The sequence below is a fragment of the Salmo trutta genome, chromosome 15 (assembly GCF_901001165.1).
Source record: "Salmo trutta chromosome 15, fSalTru1.1, whole genome shotgun sequence".
In the NCBI taxonomy this organism is placed as follows: Eukaryota; Metazoa; Chordata; class Actinopteri; order Salmoniformes; family Salmonidae; genus Salmo; species Salmo trutta.
This window is the reverse complement of record NC_042971.1, coordinates 28303354-28328394: the sequence shown is the minus strand read 5'-3', so window position 1 is coordinate 28328394 and position 25041 is coordinate 28303354. Positions and strand designations below refer to the sequence as shown.

Here is a 25041-nt window from a genome sequence, read left to right as displayed (position 1 = left end):
CTGAAGAGTTTGTCAATGGTATCAAGAGATGTAAATAAAAATCTGCCTTGTAAAACCAGCATGTTATTCCAACTGGATTCCACGAACATTGTCCTCCAATTCAGGTTTCCTCAGGAATACATTGTACTGATCATTTTTCTGAGAATTGCTTTAAGCACTGGGAGAATATGTTTATTCGGACAAGTAAGACAAGATAACGGTATGTTTTGGAAAGAGGCTTTACTTCTTGAATATATCTCAATAAACACAAAAATATAATTTCACTGTGTCCAACTGCAGTTGGATTTGGTGTACAGAATAGCTTTCTACATTTTGGTACATTATGAACAAAAACACTTGAAATCAAAGTTAATATATCGACATATTGTAGTGAGGCTTGTGAGAGTCTTTGGTGTTGACTTTAAGTTCCACATACACCATCACCTGCAACAGAATGAGTCCAAATCTTAGCTCCAGACACCACTCTTCTCACACACTTCTGGCACGCAAACAGGGCAGATCCCACCGTGTGATACAGGGAGGATACCTCAGCTGAAGTGGAGTGTGCTCAAGCTCTTTGAAGAGCACCCAGAGCATGTAGTTAACATGATTCCCAAATTACCCTCTGAAGCCTTTGATCTTAAGAGAGTGCTGCCACTTGAAGCTGAAAGACCAAGCAGAGGCCTTTCTGCACTGCTGCCATTTTCTGCTGAGCCGGGCATTTTATGTACAAGTGTCTGGAACATATGCATATTTATGTACCTCTGGAAAAAAACATGTTCCCGACAAATCACACTGGAGATTCTGTCTGTCATCGTGTTGAGTATAGATAACTGCGATCTCTCTTTATGTGAGCTGCCAGTGGCTCTCATGTTGCATCTTCCAATTCCACATGAGCTCTCTAAGCCCATAGCACACTATCATGGCCATTACGCTTCTTAGCACCATTATCGCTGGAAATATACATACCCTAAAAACAAGGTGGATGTCTAGTCGTCTACACACTGAGCTATAAAATACAAAATCTGACATTGTGTTTATATATATATAAACACTAATTAATATATATATATATATATATATATATATATATATATATATATATATATATTAAAACTTATTTGTTTCTGGCCATGTTGAGCCTGTAATCAAACCCACAACTGCTGATGCTCCAGATACTCAACTAGTCTAAAGAAAGCCAGTTTTATTGCTTCTTTAAATCAGAACAACCGTTTTCAGCTGTACTAACATAATTGCAAAAGGGTTTTCTAATGATCAATTAGCCTTTTAAAATGATAAACTTAGATTAGCTAGCACAACGTGCCATTGGAACACAGGAGTGATGGCTGCTGATAATGGGCCTCTGCACGCCTATGTAGATATTCCATTTTTTTTTTTAAATCAGCCGTTTCCAGCTACAATAGTCATTTACAACATTAAGTGTCTAAACTGTATTTATGATCAATTTGATGTTATTTTAAAAATGGACAAATAAAATATGCTTTTCTTTCAAAAACAAGCACATTTCTAAGTGACCCGAAACTTTTGAACTATATATATATATATATATAAATAAAAGGGTTTTAGTTTTGTTTCTGGGTTTCATGTTGTGGTGGGGGTATTTCAGCTTGGACGCACAGTGAATATCTATCGTGCATGATCAGATACTAAATCAGGATAGAATTCCAATGCAATACAGGGCATGTCTAAGGCATCTCTACCAACCACTACAGACCAACACATGCTACTGAAAATCACCAAAATGATACAAATCAAATATATTGCCCTTAAGCCTGTAATAATGGTCACCTAATTTCATTAAAAATAGACAAACTGTATACAGCCAGGCACATGGAAATATGACTATACAAATATGACATTAAAAACCACTAGATTGGGTTGTCTTTGATGTGCACCGATGGCACATTATCTCTTACTAAAACGTAGGGAAAAGGGGCAACTACGTGAACTGGATACCAATAGTAAGACATGTACTGTATGTGGCAATCATCAATCAATGCTTTTGGATTGCATTGTTCCTACAGCGCCCTCCTGTGGATGGCACAGGAATAACTACCACAGAGTGGAAACGGATGGAATGCATTTACATGACAAAGGACACACTCGCTAACAAACCTGTCACCTTCACTTCTTCACAAAGTCAGCAAACATCTTGGAGCACAGCTCTTTCTCTTTGTCCAAACAGTCCTTGTAGTGTCTGCAAAAATAACAATATTGGACTTGAGTCATATGTGTCGGAAGGGGGAAACAACTATGAATGTCAGGACTATTCTCTTACATGGCAAGCTTCCTCAGGAGATTGTTGATGTCGACGTCAAAAGGTTTGTTGGCCTGAGCCATCGTGAGGTAATCCTGGGCTTTCTCATAGTCAAACAACTCCAAATAGGCCTGAAGAAAACCCTCTGGTTGAAACATCTGTAGGAAGATCTCAATTGCATACACCTCGCGTACTCTCTCCTTGTCTCCTTCTCAAAACCCATTGGAGGAGAAGGTAAGAGGGGCGGGACCTCTGGCTTTCCCCTCCAATGGGTTTTGAGAATGAGACAAGGAGAGAGGACGCTAGGAGAATAGAATTGAGATCTTCCCTGTGACTGATTCTTTCCACAAGTGAGCTTTCGCCAAACATGCAAAACTCAAATGTGTGAAAAAGGGAACATGTACGTTTTAGGATCATTTTGAGACGGTATTAATGCAATGGTTATCCATGAAACATATGGTCATACTAAATGCACCACCTGAAAGATTTATTTTCTTACTAAACAAAGATGACATTTGTGTGGGTCCCCTTCAGCTCACCTATATTTCATATCCATAGGCCAAACCATGATGCCAAAAACAATCACATATATGGTAGGCACACACATGAATATAAAAATTCACCCCGCCCTGAGGGTCTGACCTGACCACAGCGGAACAGGGCCTTGGTGTTGTTGGGGTCGATCTTCAGGGCCTTGTGGCCGTACTCCAGGGCTTTCAGGGGCCTGTCCAGGCGGAGCTGGGTCAACGACAGGTTGAGGTAGATGGGCAGCTGTCCTGCCAGAATGCTCCTCTTCTCCTCCTCGTCCTCCGCCTTCCGATTCCCCAGCAGAGTGACCGCCTGGCCAGACATACGGAGAGGTTATACAGTTGAAGTTGGAAGTTTACATACACTTAGGTTGGAGTCATTAAAACTCGTTTTTCAACCACTCCACAAATTTCTTGTTAACAAACTATAGTTTTGGCAAGTCGGTTAGGACATCTACTGTGTGCATGACTCAAGTAATTTTTCCAACAATTGTTTCCAGACAGATTATTTCACTGTATCACAATTCCAGTGGGTCAGAAGTTTACATACACTAAGTTGACTGGGCCTTTAAACAGCTTGGAAAATTCCAGAAAATTATGTCATGGCTTTAGAAGCTTCCGATTGTCAAATGATGTCAATTAGCCTAAGACTATTCTTTTTGGAGAAATTTCCTCTGGTCTGATGAAACAAAAATAGAACTGTTTGGCCATAATGACCGCCATTATGTTTGGAGGAAAAAGAGGGAGGCTTGCAAGCCGAAGACCCCATCCCAACCATGAAGCACGAGGGTGGCAGCATCATGTTGTGGGGGTGCTTTGCTGCAGGAGGGACTGGTGCACTTCACAAAATAGATGGCTTCATGAGGGAGGAAAATGATGTGGATATATTGAAGCAACATCTCAAGATATCAGTCAGGAAGTTAAAGCTTGGTCGCAAATGGGTCTTCCAAGTGGACAATGACCCCAAGCATACTTCCAAAGTTGTGGCACAATGGCTTAAGGACAACAAAGTCAAGGTATTGGGGAAAATTTGTGGGCAGAACTGAAAAAGCGTGTGCCAGCGAGGAGACCTAGAAACCTGACTCAGTTACACCAGCTCTGTCAGGAGGAATGGGCCAAAATTCACCCAACTTATCGTGGGAAGCTTGTGGAAAGCTACCAGAAACGTTTGACCCAAGTTAAACAATTTAAAGGCAATGCTACCAAATACTAATATAGTGTATGTAAACTTCTGACCCACCAGGAATTTGATAAAATAAATAAAAGCTGAACTAAATCATTCTCTCTACTATTATTCTGACATTTCACATTCTTAAAATAAAGTGGTGATCCTAACTGACCTAACACATGGAATTTTTACTAGGATTAAATGTCAGGAATTTTGAAAAACTGAGGTTAAATGCATTTGGCTAAGGTGTATGTAAACTTCCGACTTCGACTGTACGTATACATCAATACGTAGAAAGTTTATCACACGTACACTTGTACGCAGACACAGTAGTGCGTATACACACTATACACACTCACAACAGTGTGCTCGTCAAATACCACACACACGGCAGTGTGCTTATGAAACTCAACACTTACGACAGGGAACCAAAACATAAGCATCACCATCAACCCTCTCATTCATTCACATACATGGAAAGTTGAAGTGATGCTTCATCATCAAATAATGCCGAAACTAAAATGAAGGGGCTCATTCGAGGACATAACATTTAGGGCATGACTGACGTGTTTTTCTGACGCTACCTGCTTGTAGCGATCTTTGGCGTCCTCGAAGCGACTGTGGTTGAAGCAGCGGTTTCCAAAGCTGCGCTCTGTGTCGACCACGTTGAGGAGCATGGACAGAGGAGCCGTGTTCTGCTCCTCCTGGAGGAAGAGAGGGGTTTGGGAGCGGCAGCCAAAGTCACAACTAATCCCCAGTAAGCAGAGACGCATGACCAACATGTTTCTGCATCTCTATTTAACCCAATAACATATCTTAGCTCCTTCCACTAGGTAGGTTGACATTATCTGTTACAAAAAAATCCCCTGGTCCCGGAGGTTATCACCACCAACCTTGAGAGATACCGCCCTGACTAAATAAAAGGCTCCTAGTGTCCTCACCGGACTCATTGCGAAGAACTCATCCACTTCGGCCGAGTCGAGGAAGTCGAGGACCTGCACCTCGTAGAGCACAGTGGCTACAGGAGGGATGAGTGGAGGGCAGCCCATCGCTCCATAGGCGTACTCAGGCAGGAAGAGAAAACGAGAGTACTCTCCCTTCCTCATGGTCAGAATACCAAGCTCAAGGCCACACAGAGTCACGTCTGTAAGGTAAGGTGCATTAATTGTTTATGAAGCCACATTATGAAAACCAGTCATCTTCGAGTGCCATAGGCTACAGCTTACCTCTTCCAAGCTTCATCATTCGAGGGTACTTCAGATGGCTGGTGGTCTCAAATGGTCGGTCAGAGTACTCCAAAAATCCAGAGAAATGGACTGAAGGAATATTAGCAGGGGTTCAAATCGGCAACAAAAAACATGTGGTGTGTCCCTAAGGTGTAATTGATTGCATTTTGTCCCAATAAATATACAATACATATGCTTTAGGCTACATTGTAACGTAGGGGTCTACAACCTTTTCTAGCATGAGGGCTTCATTGAAAAAATTAAACATGTTGCGAGCCAGAAAATAATTCTAGCTGTCAAAGAGGCACATTGTTCTTGTCTCCCCTGCAACTCTTCCCCAGGTCAGTAGTTGACGAGATAAAGTACTGCACTGTTTTCCCAAATGATGTTCTCTCAGTTTTATCTTTCCGGGTTTTAGATACTTTGATTTTTACTCTCAAAATTACAATTGTTCATAGAGAAACAACAAAACGAAATGTTCTGAGTCCATGTCAATTGCTAAATCACATCAGAATACACATTTTTTAAGTCTGGAATAAAACTAACAAATATATTTTTTCAGTGTAATGCCCCTTTAATTGTGCATCTAGCAAGTGAGAAATGTGCTGGTCTAGCGATGTTTCTGTACTGCTGCTGCTCATTTCATGGCAAAGTTAATAATAGATACAAATGATATACTTCCTCATGATATACACTACCGTTCAAAAGTTTGGGGTCACTTAGAAACGTCCTTGTTTTTGAAAGAAACAATGTCTACACTGTATTTCTGATCAATTTGATGTTATTTTAATGGACAAAAAAAATGCTTTTCTTTCAAAAACAAGGACATTTCTAAGTGACCCCAAACTCTTGAATGGTAGTGTACTTCTGCCAGGTTAGCATGCATTTAATTGAGAATGTTTTGGAGAAAGTATTTCTGTCAACCCACAAGATGGTTATCACATCAACTGGATATGCACAGAGTGACAGAGAAATGCGCGCACCACACAGACAGACGGGGGGCATTATTGCTGGAAATTAATTGTCAGATATTGTGTTAGGTTTGGCTTTTTAAGCCAATACTGGCTAACCGGGGTGGGATAATGTCAATGTTGCTTTGATCAGATCAGGGTTCCCCAAACACGGTCCTACCCCCCCCCCGTACATTTTGTTTTTTTGCCCTAACACTACACAGCTGATTAAAAAAAACAACTCATTATCAAGCTTTGATTATTTGAAGCCGCTGTGTAGCGCTAGGGCAAACCCCCTGGATTAGATGGTAGCTGGGAGCTTGCAGTGTCTGATACTGGTCAAATTGCATATACTTTCAGAATTGTTTGGCAAACTACTCATAGGTGGGCTGCTAGCTACTGGTAGCTCACGATTGACCTCTTGGAGACCCCTGTTGTAAGGGAACCTAAAGAAAGGAGTATTCTATGAAGGTACTTGACACAGATGAATCTCTTGGCACTGGTGGGCCTTCTCCAGGTTGGACCACTTCCTTCAGGATCCCTCCATCGCCCAAGATGTCCTGCATCTGCTGGCCGAGGCGGTGGAAAGGGCTCTGACGACAATAGACACATCTGTTAAAGTTAACAATCAACTAAGGGTCAGGGATGGTGTTGTCAGCCCTTCTTAAAAATTGTTTAACAAAAGGGCACAAAAAAACGAGTTGTCAAAACACCGTTTTATATTTTAGATAAATAGCTAGTTGAAAATAAGTTCTGCATGGTGGCACATGAAGCAAAAATAATTTGGCGTGACAGAGATCAAGCTCGCAAGGCTACAACAGCACAATATATTTGGCTAGTCTTTGCTAGTTAGCTTGCTAACGAGCAAACTACGCACACAGATTTCTATACATTTATTTAATGCAACTTAAAGTGTAACCAATCCTCAATAGATTGGTGTATGAAACCTCCCTATTGATACGAAGGTGTGAAGTTTAGCAAATAACTGTTAACATGTTGAAATCACATGATGAAGCTAACTCCTGGCGATAACTAGCGCTAGCCAGAGCCATATTTTGACACTGGCTAGCCTCCCATTCATCTCTTTACCGGAGTACGTGCCAGCGCGTGGGAATCCAAAAACTGCTGAATTCTGGTCGACAGTCCGTTTGCTGACATAATTTAATCGAAAGATGATTGCAACTTTCAATTACACTGTGCTAGAGTTTAACTCTATAAATAAATTGGGTAGCTTGCCAACAGAGATTCTGGTCACAGATTTTCTAAACCCAGAGGCGTAACATCCTATGACTTCCGGGAACTTTTCCTTAGTTGTTAATTGCCTTGAAATCAAATTGCACAACCTATCTAAGTAGTTGAACATGGTATTTCTCCAACCTCGTGAAATGACAAACTGACACGTTTGCATTTTCGTCAATAACAACTTTATAATGAAGGAGTGACGTTGATTTGACGGCCTGCATATGCACAGTTCGGTGCGAGACTTTTATACCCGGTGACGTGATTCTACGGATAACTCTAGTTTGCCAACGTCGCCGTGATTCGCATACAAGTGTGATCTGTGTGTACAGTCTTTGTTCTGTATTTCCTCTTTGGGTGCACTGATGCATTGCTATACGGCATCATTGGGATGTCACCTCATTGAAGTTGACAAACAGATTTAGTGCAGGGAGGGACATCCCAAGGATCACTGACCTTTTGACAATATTCAATCACAACCGGAAACCCATTAAGCGGTTGACATCTCCTTTTGCACAATTCTTTTTGCAGTTTTTTCATAGGCCTAATTATAGTCTATGGTCATAGACAATCCCAATGTACAAATGGAGTTTAAGTCTGTTGGGGTACTTTATTATATTTTTATCAATATAAAAAATGTCCAACAAAATATATGCACAAGAACATCAATATGTTTAATACATTTTCAAAAATATAGGTTTTTCTGATTTATAAATCCTATTAGCTTCCATTGTAGTTCGGAACTGATCCAGCATTTAGCTCATTTAGCAAATACTGCTGAATACATATTTAAACTACAACAAAGGCAATAGTCCATGCTAGTAATTTGACAAATGTACAACACGCTCAATAATATTTAAAATGATACTGTCGCATGGGATTATTATATACAATTTCACAGTTGTTGAACAAAGTTAAATCATCAGAGTATACAAAACACAAATAATTCTCCACACATAAAGTTATGAGTCATTCCAAGTGTTTTCAAACTACCTTTTGTCAGAGCAGTCCCCCCCCCCAAAAAAACGCATGCAAATCTTTCCATTAAAGTTGAACTTCATATGCTAATAATGAACCTTTTTCCCCCTGGGGTGGGATAGTGCAGACTAATTTCCCTGTTCTAATCTAATAACTGGTGGAGGTGTTGTTAAACGCTTTTATCACAACTCTCCATAGCAAGGCATTTGCCAAAAATATAACTCACTGTTAAAGAATCAAAGACACAATAGATTGTCTGATTTTTCTAAACACGTCCAACATTTCACAACAGTAGATTGATTAGTCTTCCAAATACCAAAACACCTCCATTTTAAAGTCACCAATAACAAATTGATATCAATATCTAGGTCCTCAGACAGTGATAAGAACTACAGGACTCACGTGGCAGACTAGGGACACCAACATCCCACACAACCATGACATTAAGGTTTTATCTTATGCCTTTTGAGGCCATTGAAATACCATCAGGAAGAAGGCATTATTTAGAAGACATTTCTTTAAATACTCTAATTAGTAGTCTGCTACACATTTGATATACTGTTAAAGGCCCAGTGCAGTCAAAAACATGATCTTCCTTTGTTTTATATATACACATTTCCACAATGAGGTTGGAATAATATTGTGAAAATTATGATAATGCCCTTTTAGTGTAAGAGCTGTCTGAAAAGACCGGCTGAAATTTTAGCCTGTTTTGGTGGGAGTTTTGGCCTTCCATGGTGTCATCACCATGGGGTAAATTAGTTAAGTTCCAAACCTCTACCAATAATAACACATTTTCAGTTTTCCCCTCCCCACTCAAACCTCTCCCAGAGTCCTAGCAAAATTCTTGCTTGAGAAATTGCTCTTTGCTAAGAAGCTATTTTTTATTTATTTTAAACAATTTTAAATGAAAACAATCAGTCAGGTACTTAATTGTTACCCAGAAATGATTTGATAGAGATCAAACACATCTGAACTGGACCTCTATCAGACCCTGCCTTTAAATCAGGTACTCAAGGAGCATTACTACCTACACATGTACATGGGCTACAGTATATGTGGAAAATATTAGCTTTCATTGTTGAAGAGTGTTCTGTTAAGGTAAATTCTACTGTTTGGAATGTTTCGATCTTGGGTTGGGTTTAGCTAAAATGTATGCACAGGTTTTCACATGCACAAAAAACACTCCTCAGAGAGAAGTGACTTGACTGACGGCCTGGCTTGTATAAACTGATGTCCAGGATAAAAACAAGATGGCCGACGATATGTTTGTGAAAAGATCCAGATCTAGTCTCACGACACTTACATATCTTATTTCACCTGCTCTCTACAAACTACATGAGATGATTCATATTGTTCTTGCATGATATTAGCATAGTTATTGACAAAAGACATATCAAACGGACTAGTGTAAAATCTATTTGCAATATTGGCAATTTGGCAGTCACAGTAAGAAATGGTTTTGTTATTGTAAACAACTTAACCCAGTTACATTCAGTTCAGGCAGACCAAGTATCTGGGATAAACAGAGTCTATCCCAGCGGATATGCATTCCCTAAAACAGACACATTAATTAGTATAAGTGCATTTTCCTCATGATCAGTTTTATGGTACATTCATTAGCTATAAAACAAAATGTACAGTAGAAAGACCATTTAAATGCAAACCATTATGTTTCTCTATAATTTTACAAGATGTTCCATAAAAAGTTGCAGAGGGCTGCCAAACCATTTCAATTCCAGGCAATTTGAGAAATGCATTGTAATAAAATTGCCTCTAATTTCATCTAAATTCAATCTCAATCCATTTACTGAATTGCCTAGAGTTGGAATAGAATTAACCAAGATCCTCCTTAAAGCTAGAATCCTTAGTTGCTACATCCATTTAATGAATGATATATACCCATTGATTTGAAGAATATAACTTATAAATACCTCATGAGCTTAGTTTAACTTGTCATACCCCATGAGAACCCCAAATATAAGCTTGTTTTACTTCAATGTGTATAAACAATGTAAATCTAAACAAACACTGTATAGCCTCAAAACATGGTTAAAACTATAACTTTGATATCATGGATGGTCAGTCCTTAGCTCTGTCTATGAATCTGAGAGTGGTTACATTTCTCCAGGCCCATCCCTCAGCTTTATACTGAAACAGAGGCAGGGTGGCCCATTGTTATTGTTTCAATTATGAATTCTAGCTTTTAAAACACCCCCACAAACAAAGTAAATTTGCAGAAAACTGTGATTTTTTAAAAAAACTAGTAGATACCACATTTAATCAACTCGTCATTAGGAAATGAGTGTATTCAGTGCACTACGTCAGCTAAGTTAATGAGCACTCTGTTCTGGGGCACTTGCTGATAAGAGAGAGGTGGTGAGAGCCTTGGAATGGAGACATTCTGCTAAACGAGGTCAGTTCTCTTTACCCCAAAGCTAATTTGGGGTAAGGTCATGGAACCAACTTCAAACAGCAAACAAGTTATGACACCCAGAGAATAAAAAATAAACTGCATATCTACTGTGTAGGGTCTACATTTCAGAAAAGATCCCCCTTGTGGCTAATTTAAAGAACTATTAAACATTACTGTCAAGTCAATGCGTGTTCTGTTCCAGTTTTGATACAATATCTGCAAGTTAAAAGGGTAGTTTGACCATAAAAGGGCGAATGGAACCAAGCATAATCCCCTCCTTGACCCTCAAGTACTTTCAGTGAGCTACAAGCAGACACTTGTGTTTAAAGGGCTGTTTCCACTCCTAAGATGTTATGTTCAACCATCACACAGTTCTGTGTCTGAAGGATCACCAATAAGACAGATAAGGCCTGGGTTCTATGCTTAGCAAGTGCACTGCAACCTAAAGATAGCTCTCTGGACCACAAAACCAATTAACACAACAGCTGCTTTGCAGGTACTGAACTCAGTGTGACAATTGGAGGGCGCAAAACAGACCTTACCACTTCAAGTATTCCGTGCAGCACTTCATGCACCAATTTCACAACTACTGCATTGCCTGCATCAAATATTAGCACGGTCATATCCAAGCCTTGCTTGGGGCGATAAGGTTTGAAATAAGCGGTTTTGAGGTTTTCGATATTTTGGTCTCGACACTAACACCGCTTACTTGCACTGTCAAAATGGGGCCCTGAGTGTTGCTTACCATTGGTCAAATAGCACCATTTTGGCCATTCTGTTTTGTTACAAGTGTTGTTAATCACTAGTCAAATAGCACCATTCTGGCCACTCTGTCTGTTTTGCTATTGATATGCATGACAGAGTAGCCTAACATGTTCCCTCTCTTACCCAGATTCAGCATTTCATTCATTGCTAGAACAAATACTTTTTTATATTCATTGCTTGTTATTCCATGCCCTCTGTAGTAAGGCCCTGTGTTTCTCAGCTATGGAACTCAGTTGTGTTTCTCAGCTATGGAACTCAGTTGTTTGCCCGTGCACACAAATGCAAAGACAGAAAAATGCAATATAACCTTGCCTGTGTGTGGGGTTGAAAGAAACATGATCTCTACCCAATAACCTCAGAATATGAAAAGGTACTGCTGCCCTCCCATGCAAAGTGCCAATATAGTTTGGTGTCTGACTGGCACCAATGTGAATACATGATACCTAACTCTTTGAACAACAAAGTTATAGTACTGAAATATTGAGTTCTTGTAAAATGCTGAAAGTGTAGAAACAATAGGTTCAGGTGGAGTAGAAAAACAGAGAACCCAGAAAAGTGGAGACAGGTTATTTCTCTGGAATGGCAGCAAGAGGAAGACTGATTGAATGAGTGAGAGTGTGCATTACAGAGGAGTGTATGCCATCTCTGAGCAGTGGTGGCAGCAATGCCGTTTTGTCCTTGGTATCCACCGTGTCCCTCATTGTGGCCATGCATCAGGACCTGAAGACGTGCACCGCCCGTACCACGTACTGTCTGCAGATGGGGCACTCGCTCATGCGCTTGCCGCACTTGCTGCAGGTGACCATGTGGCCACACTCCAGCAGCACACAGTCAATGGGAGAGTCCATGCAGATCCGACAGAGGTTCTCCTCCTGGCTCTTGGGAGCTGCAGGGTCTATGGCACAACGACATGGAAAAGAGGAGAGGTTTCTATTGAGTGTGGTCTAAATAACTCTATTTGGGTCATCTTTCATTGTTTTATGTTTGGCAGGTTGCCCATAACAGGTTACATTTAAGCAGTGTGGGACCAAATGTTTACTACGGATCAATGTATGATTTACATGAATTTCAAGTGTTCCTCAAATTGTGTTCCAGCCCTTTGGCAGTAAAATGGTTTTCATCACCGATTCTCTTGTCTTTTGAACTTGAAACAAGACCCTTACCTTCTTCATTTTTTGTATTTGAAACTGGAAAAAAGAAACAAAGAATTGAACTGATATTAATTTTAAAAGAATCCAGGCTAAAATTCCACATCAGTCATCCCCAGATATAATACAGTATATGCCATTTAGCAGACACTTACAGTAGCCTACAGTGAGTGTATACTGCGGGAAATCACATCCACTTCCCTGGGATTGCTAGCACTTTTACCAAATGAGCCTCACAGGACCACATCCTGGAAATGCTCACCTAGGTTCTGGAGGTCCTTCTGGTCGTTGTAGAGGCGGGTGACCCTCTCCATCAGCTCCCACTTCTCGCAGCAGCCTTTGTAGTTGACAAAGTTGCGGGCCAAGATCTCCTTGAGCTGGCGCACGCTCAGGCCCTCGATATCCTCCACGCGGTTCAGGTCAGACAGAGAGGCTCTGCGGCCGGGCATCAGGGTCTCCTCGCTGTCCGATGACTGCAGGAACAGGACAACAATGGAGGTGGGTCAGAATAGTAATGTGTATTTTGTCTGGTTTCTTTTACTTTTGTCTGGCCAGTGTGTATTTTGCCACATCTTTGAGTTTGTCAACAACAGTGGTATGCTACATTTTAAAACTGGGAAAAATTGATGAATCATAATAACATTGTATTTTGTGTGGTCTTTGCATGTCTCTGCTGCTGTCTGACATCGATTATCCTCTTGGTGGTCGTAGACATCCCTCCATCTAACAGCTACTGATGAATCAATCCCTAAACCTTGAACTTAGTGTTTACCTCTTCATCCTCATCATCCTCCTCCTCCTCTTCTTCCTCCTCATCAGAGATCTGCTCTGACTCTGCCTCAGGGGCTGATTGCTCTGGCTGCTCTGGGCTCAATGTGTCGGGGCTGGTAGGGCCTTGTGTCTGGGGAGGGGACGGTGTGTCTGGGGAGGGGACATTGTTGTGAGCCCCAGGCTGGGAGGACACGGTCTCACTGCTGGTGCTGGTGCAGGGGGTCTGCTGGCCCAGGACCAGCTCAACCAGCTCCTCCTTTTCCCGGCACGTCTGGGTGGGCACCTCGTGCAGGTGGAGGTAGTCACGCAGCTCCCGTACCTAGTTTTTGGGGTTATTGTTGAATTTCATCTGACACACACTATTTAGATTTTTCCTACTCTTCTTGCGTAATTAAAAAAACTCAACCACATTACCATGCTTATAATGCAGTTACTAATGTACTCATGTAACCGTGTCATCATGACAACATCTTAATATAATTTGGTAACAAGTGTAATTAAAGTGTTATTACACAGATAAGAGTAATAGAATGAAAAGTGTTACTGCTTTAGCTTTCACCTGACTTAGCTACAATATATGTAGTTTGACATGTAGCTTAACCTAATGCATTTGTCCTTGTTCATTTGCCATTAAAATAAAAAAATCCAAAAAGAAAAGTGGCACACCTTCAGTCTCATCAACTGGGCGCGGTCGAAGAGGGTTCCGTGAAATCGCTGACATGTGTGGCAGAGGCGCGGGCGTGGCGGCTCCAGCTGCACCGAGCAGCGGCCACAGAAGTTCTTCTTGCAGTCCACACAGACATGCTGGGGTAGGGAGAAAGGAGGACAAGACACGGTGAGGGTGAAACTCTTACCAAGAAACGAACGGTCCCTGAAAGAATAACACTCTGTGTGTGTGTGTGTGTGTGCGCCCTGCACAGCCTTTTGTTCCAGCTGAGCACTAGACTAGAACCTTATTGCTGAGAAGTTGAATCAAAAGTGTTCACCAAAGATGTGGTAAAGAGGTCAATGGGACTTGACAAAAACAATAGAAATGACATGGAAACGCATGGAGGAAAGATGCCATGGGGGGAAAAGATCCCGAATCACCTGATTGCCCCCCAACAAAATTAGCCTACTGTTTATACAGTATGTGTATTTCAAAACTATGTTGATGTAAAAATCAGACTACAATGCTTGTCAACACCAATACATGTCATCGTCACCAATCAACTACACTGCAATTAAAGACAACTTTGACTACCATCACCAATTTCTCTATGCTACCAGCTTATACGAACGGCAGTTAGCGTTTAGCAGTCACTGCTTCTAAACCTGAAAATGGACTACTTCTAAATGTTATGCAGCGAAAACACCCAATATATCCAAATCAACTTTAGTAACCACATTGTGGGCCTGTTACAATACATCAATCATGACGGATTTGACGAATATTCACTTTGTTAGATCAGATTTTTTGAATGTGTGCCAATTCGGCGTCCTCCTGTCCCCCACGGTCTGCGTTCCATTACCTCTTTACCGCATCTATACTGTACTAAAACCTATTCAAAAACTACTCACAAAAATAACTGTAACCTCTGGCCCACAGCTCTTGGCAAATGTATAGCAAAGATGAGATCTTACTTCCATGTAAACTGGTGACGTAAGTAGGGCTGACCCCATTTAGTCGACTGGTAGATTGTTTGGTCGATAGACTGTTGGTCGACCAAGATGTTTTTTTGTCAAGCAGTAGCAAATATATAGAAAACATTTTATGGCAGGAGACACCTGTCTGATTTGCGCCCATCCCAGTGAACTAATCCATTGCGGAGGCCGCGTGGATGGCACAGTCCAAGCAGAAGAAGGGGAGGGTGTCTAAGATGCACAACACAAGTCTCTCTCCCGCCAATTTGTGCACATTCATTGTTTCATAACCTCATTGTGTGAATCGTTTGCCTTGATTGTTAGTGTCTATCAATTCCCCATTACATGTAACCAGTAGTACCTACATTTACCAATAATTCATCACTTACAATGTTTGTATGGTTATGGTAATTTCTGTTAATGCATTCAATATACACTGCTCAAAAAAATAAAGGGAACACTTAAACAACACAATGTAACTCCAAGTCAATCACACTTCTGTGAAATCAAACTGTCCACTTAGGAAGCAACACTGATTGACAATAAATTTCACATGCTGTTGTGCAAATGGAATAGACAACAGGTGGAAATTATAGGCAATTAGCAAGACACCCCCAATAAAGGAGTGGCTCTGCAGGTGGGGACCACAGACCACTTCTCAGTTCCTATGCTTCCTGGCTGATGTTTTGGTCACTTTTGAATGCTGGCGGTGCTTTCACTCTAGTGGTAGCATGAGACGGAGTCTACAACCCACACAAGTGGCTCAGATAGTGCAGCTCATCCAGGATGGCACATCAATGCGAGCTGTGGCAAGAAGGTTTGCTGTGTCTGTCAGCGTAGTGTCCAGAGCATGGAGGCGCTACCAGGAGACAGGCCAGTACATCAGGAGACGTGGAGGAGGCCGTAGGAGGGCAACAACCCAGCAGCAGGACCGCTACCTCCGCCTTTGTGCAAGGAGGAGCAGAAGGAGCACTGCCAGAGCCCTGCAAAATGACCTCCAGCAGGCCACAAATGTGCATGTGTCTCCTCACACGGTCAGAAACAGACTCCATGAGGGTGGTATGAGGGCCCGAAGTCCACAGGTGGGGGTTGTGCTTACAGCCCAACACCGTGCAGGACGTTTGGCATTTGCCAGAGAACACCAAGATTGGCAAATTCGCCACTGGCGCCCTGTGCTCTTCACAGATGAAAGCAGGTTCACACTGAGCACGTGACAGACGTGACAGAGTCTGGAGACGCCGTGGAGAACGTTCTGCTGCCTGCAACATCCTCCAGCATGACCGGTTTGGCGGTGGGTCAGTCATGGTGTGGGGTGGCATTTCTTTGGGAGGCCGCACAGCCCTCCATGTGCTCGCCAGAGATAGCCTGACTGCCATTAGGTACCGAGATGAGATCCTCAGACCCCTTGTGAGACCATATGCTGGTGCGGTTGGCCCTGGGTTCCTCCTAATGCAAGACAATGCTAGACCTCATGTGGCTGGAGTGTGTCAGCAGTTCCTGCAAGAGGGAAGGCATTGATGCTATGGACTGACCCGCCCGTTCCCCAGACCTGAATCCAATTGAGCACATCTGGGACATCATGTCTCGCTCCATCCACCAACGCCACGTTGCACCAGACTGTCCAGGAGTTGGCGGATGCTTTAGTCCAGGTCTGGGAGGAGATCCCTCAGGAGACCATCCGCCACCTCATCAGGAGCATGCCCAGGCGTTGTAGGGAGGTCATACAGGCACATGGAGGCCACACACACTACTGAGCCTCATTTTTACTTGTTTTAAGGACATTACATCAAAGTTGGATCAGCCTGTAGTGTGGTTTTCCACTTTAATTTTGAGTGTGACTCCAAATCCACACCTCCATGGGTTGATAAATTGGATTTCCATTGATTATTTTTGTGTGATTTTGTTGTCAGCACATTCAACTATGTAAAGAAAAAAGTACTTAATAAGATTATTTCTTTCATTCAGATCTAGGACGTGTTGTTTAAGTGTTCCCTTTATTTTTTTGAGCAGTATATTATTATTTGTCTTTTACCGTTCTCATTGTCAGAGTGGACACGTTGTTTGCAGAGCCCACAACCTATGCTACACTTGTGAGAAACAACTTTTGCTTTATTTCCTTTCATTTACGAGTTTTGTCAATTTAGACCATTGTCTTTTGTTTGAAGCGCTACTGTCAAATGTTGAGTAAGGACACGCACCTGATTGCGCATAGAAGTAGGCCTATAGGCTACCTGGCCTGCGCTCAAATGTAGCCATATACACGTTCTCATTAGGGGATCTGATAGTATTTCTGATTGGCTTAACGCACCACGACTAACGAGCTGTGGAGCTTCTCAAAATAACGCTTTCTTCACCTCAAACAGCAAGAAAACAAAGTCGATTTTTACATCCATCGAGAATGACAATATTTCCTCAATGTATTAGAAAAATCTTTCCAGCCCAACCTTTCGATAACCACTTGGTGTGAAAGGGAACAAGGTCATGCTCTGATCGAGTGGAAACATCATAAAATAGATATACCTGATGAGATCTTATACAGCTGTGTCTGTCCCGAGCTCACTGGTGCAGGAAATTCTGAGTGCCCAAAATATTTTATACAATGTTGCAAGTTTGCTAGCAAGAGCTTCAGGCTGGACCCAACTAGTTGATACAATGTTTCAAGTTCGTTGCAGACAGGCCATGTGTAGCCAATGTGATTTATAGGATATTTATTTTTATCAGGATATTTTCTCCCTGCAGGCTGCAATGTTTTTATTTGTTGGCTTTATGTAGGCTATTTTTACATCGTTGGCATTGGCAATACTTTTAGATTTGTATCATTTTCATAGAACTTTGATTAACCACATGACAATGATTTTGAGATTCAAAGGCGTTATTACAAATTAAATGAAACCGTTCCACGAAAAAATTTGCATATGAAAACCATAAGTGGCAAGCAGATGGGTAGAAATGGTAAGATAAATTGGCATTCCACATGAGAAAGGTTGCCGACTCCTCGTGTAGCCTACTACCGGCAACTTCAGGAGAGTAATGGCAGAATCTACGAAAGCCAGCAGGAGGAGGATGGTCATTTTTCTCTTCATCTCTGGCTCCCTCTTGAGTAATTTGTGTCTTATTTCATCAAACAGCATCAGACAAGAATATAGTTGATTTTAATAAAACACATAGGGTATATATATACATACATACATACATACATACATACATACATACATACATACATACATACATACATACATACATACATACATACATACATACATACATACACCCTATGGAAAAATACACGTTTCAAAATGTCGACCACTTGATTGGTCGAAAGAACAGACGACTTTCGGTCGACCAAAATTGTCAGGAGGGCAAGGCCTGTTGGATGAGAGAAACCCAACCTACACTACAATTCAATAGTTTGGGGTCACCTGGAAATGTCCTTGTTTTTGAAAGAAAAGCATATTTTTTGTCCATTAAAATCACATCAAATTCATCAGAAATACAGTGTAGACATTGTTAACGTTGTAAATGGCCATTGTAGCTGGAAACGGCTGAATTTTTATGAAATATCTACATAGGCATACGGAGGCCCATTATCAGCAACCATCACTCCTGTGTTCCAATGGCATGTTGTGTTAGCTAATCCAGGTTTATCATTTTAAAACGCTAATTGATCATTAGAAAACCCTTTTGCAATTATGTTAGCACAACTAAACTGCTGTTCTGATTAAAGAAGCAATAAAACTGGCCTTCTTTAGACTAATTGAGTATCTGTAGCATCAGCATTTGTGGGTTCGATTACAGGCTCAAAATGGCCAGAAACAAAGAACTTTCTTCTGAAACTCGTCAGTCTATTGTTGTTCTGAGAAATTAATAGTACCTGCAAAACACCAGTCTCAACGTCAACAATGAAGAGGCGACTCTGGGATGCTGGCCTTCTAGGCAGAGTTCCTCTGTCCAGTGTATGTGTTATTTTGCCCATCTTAATCTTTTCTTTTTATTGGCCAGTCTGAGATATGGCTTTTTCTTTGCAACTCTGCCTAGGCCAGCATCCCAGAGTCACCTCTTCACTGTTGACGTTGAGACTGGTGTTTTGCAGGTACTATTAATTTCCCAGAACAACAATAGACTGACGAGTTTCAGAAGAAAGTTCTTTGTTTCTGGCCATTTTGAGCCTATAATCGAACCCACAAATGCTGATGAGCCAAATACTCAAACAGTCTAAAGAAGGCCAGTTTTATTGCTTCTTTAAATCAGGACAACAGTTTTCCCCTGTGCTAACATAATTGCAAAAGGGTTTTCTATTGATCAATTAGTCTTTTAAAATTATAAACTTGGATTAGCTAACACAACGTGCCATTGGAACACAGGAGTGATGGTTGCTGATAATGGGCCTCTGTACACCTAGGTAGATATTCCATAAAAAATCTGCCATTTCCAGCTACAATAGTCATTTACAACATTAACAATGTCTACACTGTATTTCTGATCAATTTGATATTATTTTAATTGATTATTTTTTTTGCTTTTCTTTCAAAAACAAGGAAATTCCTAAGTGAGCCCAAACTTTTGAACTGTAGTGTACATCTGTTAGTGATTTAAACAGCCCTCAACTTCAACTTCCTGCTTTGATTGATTCAGAAATACAGTCACTATTGTAGAAGTGTCGACTAGTGCTGTATTTGAATGTGAGCATCACTGTGTTCTAAGGCTGACTAGTACAGGCCCAGTTACTGATACAGTGAATCTGTGAATCATAAGTCTCAATTCTAGTAACTCTGTTGACAAGCAAATCTGTTATTTTGGAGTCTGTAGCAGCACATCTGTATCAAATCCTCTTGGGTCTATGCTGTTCCAGAGTTTCAAGTCACACTCTGCTACCCACATTTCAGACGAGAGCTGGCCAGCCAGCCCTCCTTTACAATATTAATCAGGATATTACCCATTGGTTCAGTGCCTCTTACCTTTATAGCGATGGTGTCAAAATGGCCTCCGCAGGCCTTGCACAAATGTTCGGGAGAGATCGGGGTTTGGCTGTTGCCCGAGTTTGTGTAGGCCTGGCGCCATGAGCTGCCGTTTTCTTCCACTGTGGCGGTGGGTTCCAAACAGGACCAGCTACAACAGGATGTCCACATGCTCCTGCCTGTTCACACAAAATACATACCCAGGAAATGACATCACTTTCTCATGGAATTAGAATGTTTATTCTAATTCTACGGACTTACATCACAAAAGGTGCCTAGTAGGAAAATTTAATTTCAGAATAGTGTAGCATTGCTTTCAGATGAATTATGTAGATGTGTATGTACTGTAATCCCATTCTGTATTACCTGAAATGTTTTTATTTGGAACAATCAACATTGAAGGGGCAATATTTCACTCTCTAAATAAATAATATAATCAAACCCAAGATTATAAAGACTTTGTATTACATTCCTTTTGTTGCAATCAAGTGCAGGAGATTCTATCAGTGGTGCGCAGGGGAATGATTGTAATCAAATAGGACAGAGCCAAGAAACCTTCAGCCATTATTTCACATGTTTAAGTAAAGCACAACCTGAAATGAATTAAATGAAAACAACTGATAGCCTGTGGACTTTAATTCACTGAAAAAAACTCACAATTTCAACACAACTCTTAGCTACATTCAGAGCTGTTTCCATTATGGCCTATAATTTGCTCCTACGCTCAGACTGAATCACAGTAGGAGCAAACAGGAACAAATGTATGATCAGATCTGTGGCCAACTGAGTTCAGGAACAATGAGAGTGCTGTGTGTCATTGTTATCAGGGCTAGAATTATGCATGCCTGATACTCTCCCTCAGTTAAAAGGGGCCAAATGGTGAAGTTAGAAAATCGAGACTTCTTAACTGTTAAAACGTATGTGTGAGGAGAGTGAATGCTGATAGCTACATTTTATACTGTATGTATAGGCTTGGAAACATAACGAATGTATCTTTCACATCAGTGAGAAATCAAATGTTTTTTTAAGTTTAAATTACTACAGCCCTTTATAGGGTTAGGGTTCCCACAAACCCATATCTCCATGTTATTTCACTTGTTTACGAAAACAGACGGAAGGCCCAGGCAGCCAATTAGCTATCTAGTTTGCTCTGAACACCTGTGTGTAAGGGTAACTGGGGAGGAAGTGTAGTTCTGCAAATGGAGGCACACATAGCTTGTGGATCTGTGCAAAACTGCTACAATAAGTATATTTTTATTTTAAAGATGATTTCTTGCTGATATGAAAGATAAGAGGCATATCAGCATGTTTCGAAAACCGGTTTGAACGCGATGATTAACGTTCTAAACATTAAAACCCAATATCAGAATTGTTGTTCACATGAAGCCAACAGTGGGCGAATGTAACCGCTGAAAACCCTACATACGGAGAAGGGTTTTCGATAGCTATTGTAGTTTAAGCCTACCGTATGTTGTCATTTTCAAATATACTTTGGTCCATTGCCTCTAACTTAATCATAGATCATACTATTTATCTTGTGTTAACTTAATCCCACTTCCTGGATTTTATTTACAACCCTTACTAGCTGTATTTGATTTTAACGCTAAAACTTCGGTGGAAGTTACGGTGATGTGCCTGCAGTTTCTGTTTCTGGCAATAGTTTGAAGTTCTATTCCTGATATGAAAATGCCGCATGTTGCTTACCAACTGAACTGTAACAATGTATCAACTCTGTGGCTCTCTAAAAGAAACCTGTCGACAAGTTTATTACATGAAAATTCTTACCTGTCGACAGGTAGGACCTAGGCACAGAAAATTGTTGTGTGGCCTATTTAGAAAAGTCTACGACAAATGCAGGCTACCAAAATACTTTTTTCTGTAACAGTCAACTCCAGGAAGAACCCGACACAGCAACATTCCCCAGCGCGTCCACTCCCCGCCTAGCCAATCACCGCCTCCCGTTGCCAACCACGCAAGAAGCACACGCCCAGTATTTGAAATGGTACCAAAAAGAAAGTACAGTAGCAGCGCACCTGTGATTCACAAACTAGTCTAGTAGTGCTTAGGAATTATGAAATGGGGGGTCTCTGATTGGTGTAATGGTGGATCAGGACAAAAATAAACTAGGAAATTAAATTAACATTTTTCATGCCCAGAATGATTTTTTGTTGTTTGTTGTAGACTATCATTATTTTAAGGCAATTAATGCGTTATTATGTTGTATTGAAATCGTCATACATTAATCTAATGAATAATGCGGGGTATTCTGTTGTACATGGCATCTTATTGAGAGAAACTCAAATTAAATATTCTAAAAACATAACAATGAATAGGCCTATTGGCTGTCCTCCCAAGCCTATTTTCCAAATACAATAGGCTACTTCTCTCCCACTTAGGATCGATGTAGGCTAAATGTACTGTACAACGGGTGTTGATTTAATACAATCTATAATAATTGCTGTTTTAATTATACTACAATGTGCCTGCGTAGTGGTGACGCCTACAATAACTTGGACAGTGGTGAGTAGGCATAGCCCTCCTAAACTGCACATTGCAAACTGCAAATCAAACCATAATCAGTAGATTTTTTTAAATTCCAAAATAATAGATACATAAGTGCGTACACAATATAGTGAGATACAGTCTACATTGAACTATCCCTGTGTATGACGCAAGGGCGTGTGATCGTCTCTTTAGGAATGGTCCTGATGCTGCATGATGTTTCATTCCACCCAGCCATTTCGAATGGGATATCCCAGATCATTGCCAAAAGCGTGGGACAAAAATGAGGGGTGGCATCTTTGAACAATATAGGGGATATGCCTCCATTTTGTGATGATTTGACATCATGCAACAACTAACTGAGATTTTGACATTCCTCACTAACTAGCTTGACATATCGTAGTGATGCGCAAGCGATCTTACCTGGGTGACCCGGAGCAAATCCTCTTTGTAACAGCCATCTCGTATTGCTGAGTTCAGTTTGGCATCAATGTTGAATCAATCACACACATGCGATGTCTCAAACCAGGTTTTTTGGCGTAGCCTTGGTCCACTGTGTTGTTCGATGTCTGGCCATACAACCGGTTGGCTAAAAATCTACTGATGGAGGACAACTAGCATCTTCAAGGAAATGACGTCAGTTTAGCGCCAGTTATTTGTTTCCTGCCGTGGCGGGAAGAACTGCAGCCGAAAACATGGACGTTTTTTTAAATTTTATTTCACCTTTATTTAACCAGGTAGGCAAGTTGAGAACAAGTTCTCATTTACAATTGCGACCTGGCCAAGATAAAGCAAAGCAGTTCGACAACATACAACAACACAGAGTTACACATGGAGTAAACAACATACAGTCAATAATACAGTAGAAAAAAATAAGACTATATACAATGTGCGCAAATGATGTGAGATAAGGGAGGTAAAGGCAAAAAAATGCCATGGTGGCAAAGTAAATAAAGTATAGCAAGAAAAACACTGGAATGGTAGATTTGTAGTTTGAAGAAAGTTCAAAGTTCAAATCTAAATAATATGGTGCAAAGGAGCAAAATAAATAAAATAAATAAATACAGTAGGGGAAGAGGTAGTAGTTTGGGCTAAATTATAGATGGGCTATGTACAGGTGCAGTGATCTGTGAGCTGCTCTGACAGCTGGTGCTTAAAGCTAGTGAGGGCGTGGCGTGGCGATGAATGAGGCAGATTCTGGGCAAATTCAAACAGAAGTTCAACCGAAGAAAGATGAGGACACTGCGAAAGTGTCTAGCAATGGATATGATCTGCCATGGTGAGATTTACAAGCGAGTTAGTTGCAGTATTTTTGTATTTATTAGCGGACTCCAATTGCTCATCATGGCTAGCTAGCAGTGGTAATGGATCATTTGAGTAGATAGGTGATGGGCCGTATCAAGCTAGCTACTTTCGTTTTCGAGATGATCGAGTTGTGTCGAGAAGACCTGGATTCGACATATTGTGTATATTTCTTCTGAACACATTGTTTTGTTGGCAATGTAAATCAAAATACTTACATTTATGTTCGCAAGTTGGACAGACAAACGCCACCGAATACTAAACTGTAAACCAATCAAAACTCGTAATATCCACGGTGTTACCTGCTGATCACGTCTGCCAATTACGTTATCCATATCGAAGGTAGTAGACAGCTGGTGGCATCTCGAGAAACTGCTATCAGATAGATTACAAATAAATAAAAATGACTAACTATTTACACTGAACACAAATATAAACGCAGCATGTAAAGTCTTGGTCCCATGTTTCATGAGCTGAAATAAAAGATCCCAGAAATGTTCCATATGTACAAAAACCTTATTTCTCTAAAATGTTGTGCACAAATGTGTTTACATCCCTGTTAATGAGTATTTCTCCTTTGCCAAAATAATCCACCCACCTGACCGGTGTGGCATACCAAGAAGCTGATTAAACAGCACGGTCATTACATAGGTGCACCTTGTGTTGGGGGAAATAAAAGGCACAAAAATGTGCAGTTGTCACACATAATGCCACAGATGTCTCAAGTTTTGAGGGAGCGTGCAATTGCCATGGTGACTGCAGGAATGTCCACCAGAGCTGTCCACCATTTCTGCAAAAACTTTCAGAAAACGTTTCAGGGAGCTCATCGTCCTGACAGTTAGGCGACTTAACCAACTTCTTCAGTGGGCAAATGCTCACCTTCGATGGCCGCTGGCACGCTGGAGAAGTGTGCTCTTCACGGATGAATCCCAGGTTAACTGTACCGGGCAGAAGGCAGACGACATGTCGGCGAGCGGTTTGCTGATGTCAACGTTGTGAAGAGAGTGCCCCATGGTGGGGGTATGGGCAGGCATAAGCTACGGACAACGAACACAATTTCATTTTATCAATGGCAATTTGAAAGCACAGAGATACCGTGACGAGATCCTGAGGCCCATTATCGTACCATTCATCCATCACCTCATGTTTCATATTTCAGCATGATAATGCACAGCCCCATGTCGCAAGGATCTGTATGCAATTCCTGGAAGCTT

At 41.1% G+C, this 25041-nt stretch overlaps 2 protein-coding genes across 5 annotated transcripts; both read right to left on the bottom strand.

Annotated features, from left to right (window-relative positions):
• Positions 1–202: 202 nt before the first annotated feature.
• Positions 203–7587, bottom strand: fkbp6 (FKBP prolyl isomerase 6). Of its 3 annotated transcripts, none has more exons than XM_029690840.1 (9): positions 7218–7587; positions 6604–6721; positions 5179–5268; positions 4894–5096; positions 4537–4656; positions 2900–3097; positions 2279–2415; positions 2116–2197; positions 203–423 (listed from the first exon to the last, which is right to left on the bottom strand). In XM_029690840.1, the coding sequence occupies exons 1-8, from the start codon at positions 7284–7286 to the stop codon at positions 2125–2127; spliced, it is 1008 nt and encodes a 335-aa protein (XP_029546700.1). In that variant the 5' UTR covers positions 7287–7587; the 3' UTR covers positions 203–423; positions 2116–2124. The 3 variants fall into 3 exon arrangements, with proteins under 3 accessions (XP_029546700.1, XP_029546701.1, XP_029546702.1); XM_029690841.1 differs by having other exon boundaries at positions 2123–2197; XM_029690842.1 differs by having other exon boundaries at positions 2279–2388; positions 7218–7584.
• Positions 7588–7961: 374 nt separating this feature from the next.
• LOC115148706 (E3 ubiquitin-protein ligase rififylin) lies at positions 7962–23154 on the bottom strand. Of its 2 annotated transcripts, none has more exons than XM_029690839.1 (7): positions 22949–23154; positions 20024–20202; positions 14112–14249; positions 13447–13764; positions 12937–13147; positions 12690–12713; positions 7962–12421 (listed from the first exon to the last, which is right to left on the bottom strand). In XM_029690839.1, exons 2-7 carry the CDS (start codon positions 20192–20194, stop codon positions 12240–12242), a joined length of 1044 nt encoding a protein of 347 aa, XP_029546699.1. In that variant the 5' UTR covers positions 20195–20202; positions 22949–23154; the 3' UTR covers positions 7962–12239. The 2 variants fall into 2 exon arrangements, with proteins under 2 accessions (XP_029546699.1, XP_029546698.1); XM_029690838.1 differs by lacking the exon at positions 22949–23154 and adding an exon at positions 21809–21968.
• Between the last annotated feature and the right edge of the window lie 1887 nt (positions 23155–25041).

Bases quoted from the DNA above. Each gene is read 5' to 3' on its own strand.
- fkbp6 (XM_029690840.1), bottom strand. From the start codon at position 7,286: ATGTCAGCAAACGGACTGTCGACCAGAATTCAGCAGTTTTTGGATTCC. The intron at 5,269-6,603 runs GTACCTTCATAG...ATATTCCTTCAG, and splicing joins AAGAGATTCATCTGTGTCAA to TCCATTTCTCTGGATTTTTG. The intron at 3,098-4,536 runs GTAGCGTCAGAA...ATGTCTGGCCAG, and splicing joins CCAAAGATCGCTACAAGCAG to GCGGTCACTCTGCTGGGGAA.
- LOC115148706 (XM_029690839.1), bottom strand. From the start codon at position 20,194: ATGTGGACATCCTGTTGTAGCTGGTCCTGTTTGGAACCCACCGCCACA. The intron at 14,250-20,023 runs GTAAGAGGCACT...TCCCTACCCCAG, and splicing joins TTGACACCATCGCTATAAAG to CATGTCTGTGTGGACTGCAA. The intron at 13,148-13,446 runs GTAAACACTAAG...CTGTTCCTGCAG, and splicing joins AGGATGATGAGGATGAAGAG to TCATCGGACAGCGAGGAGAC.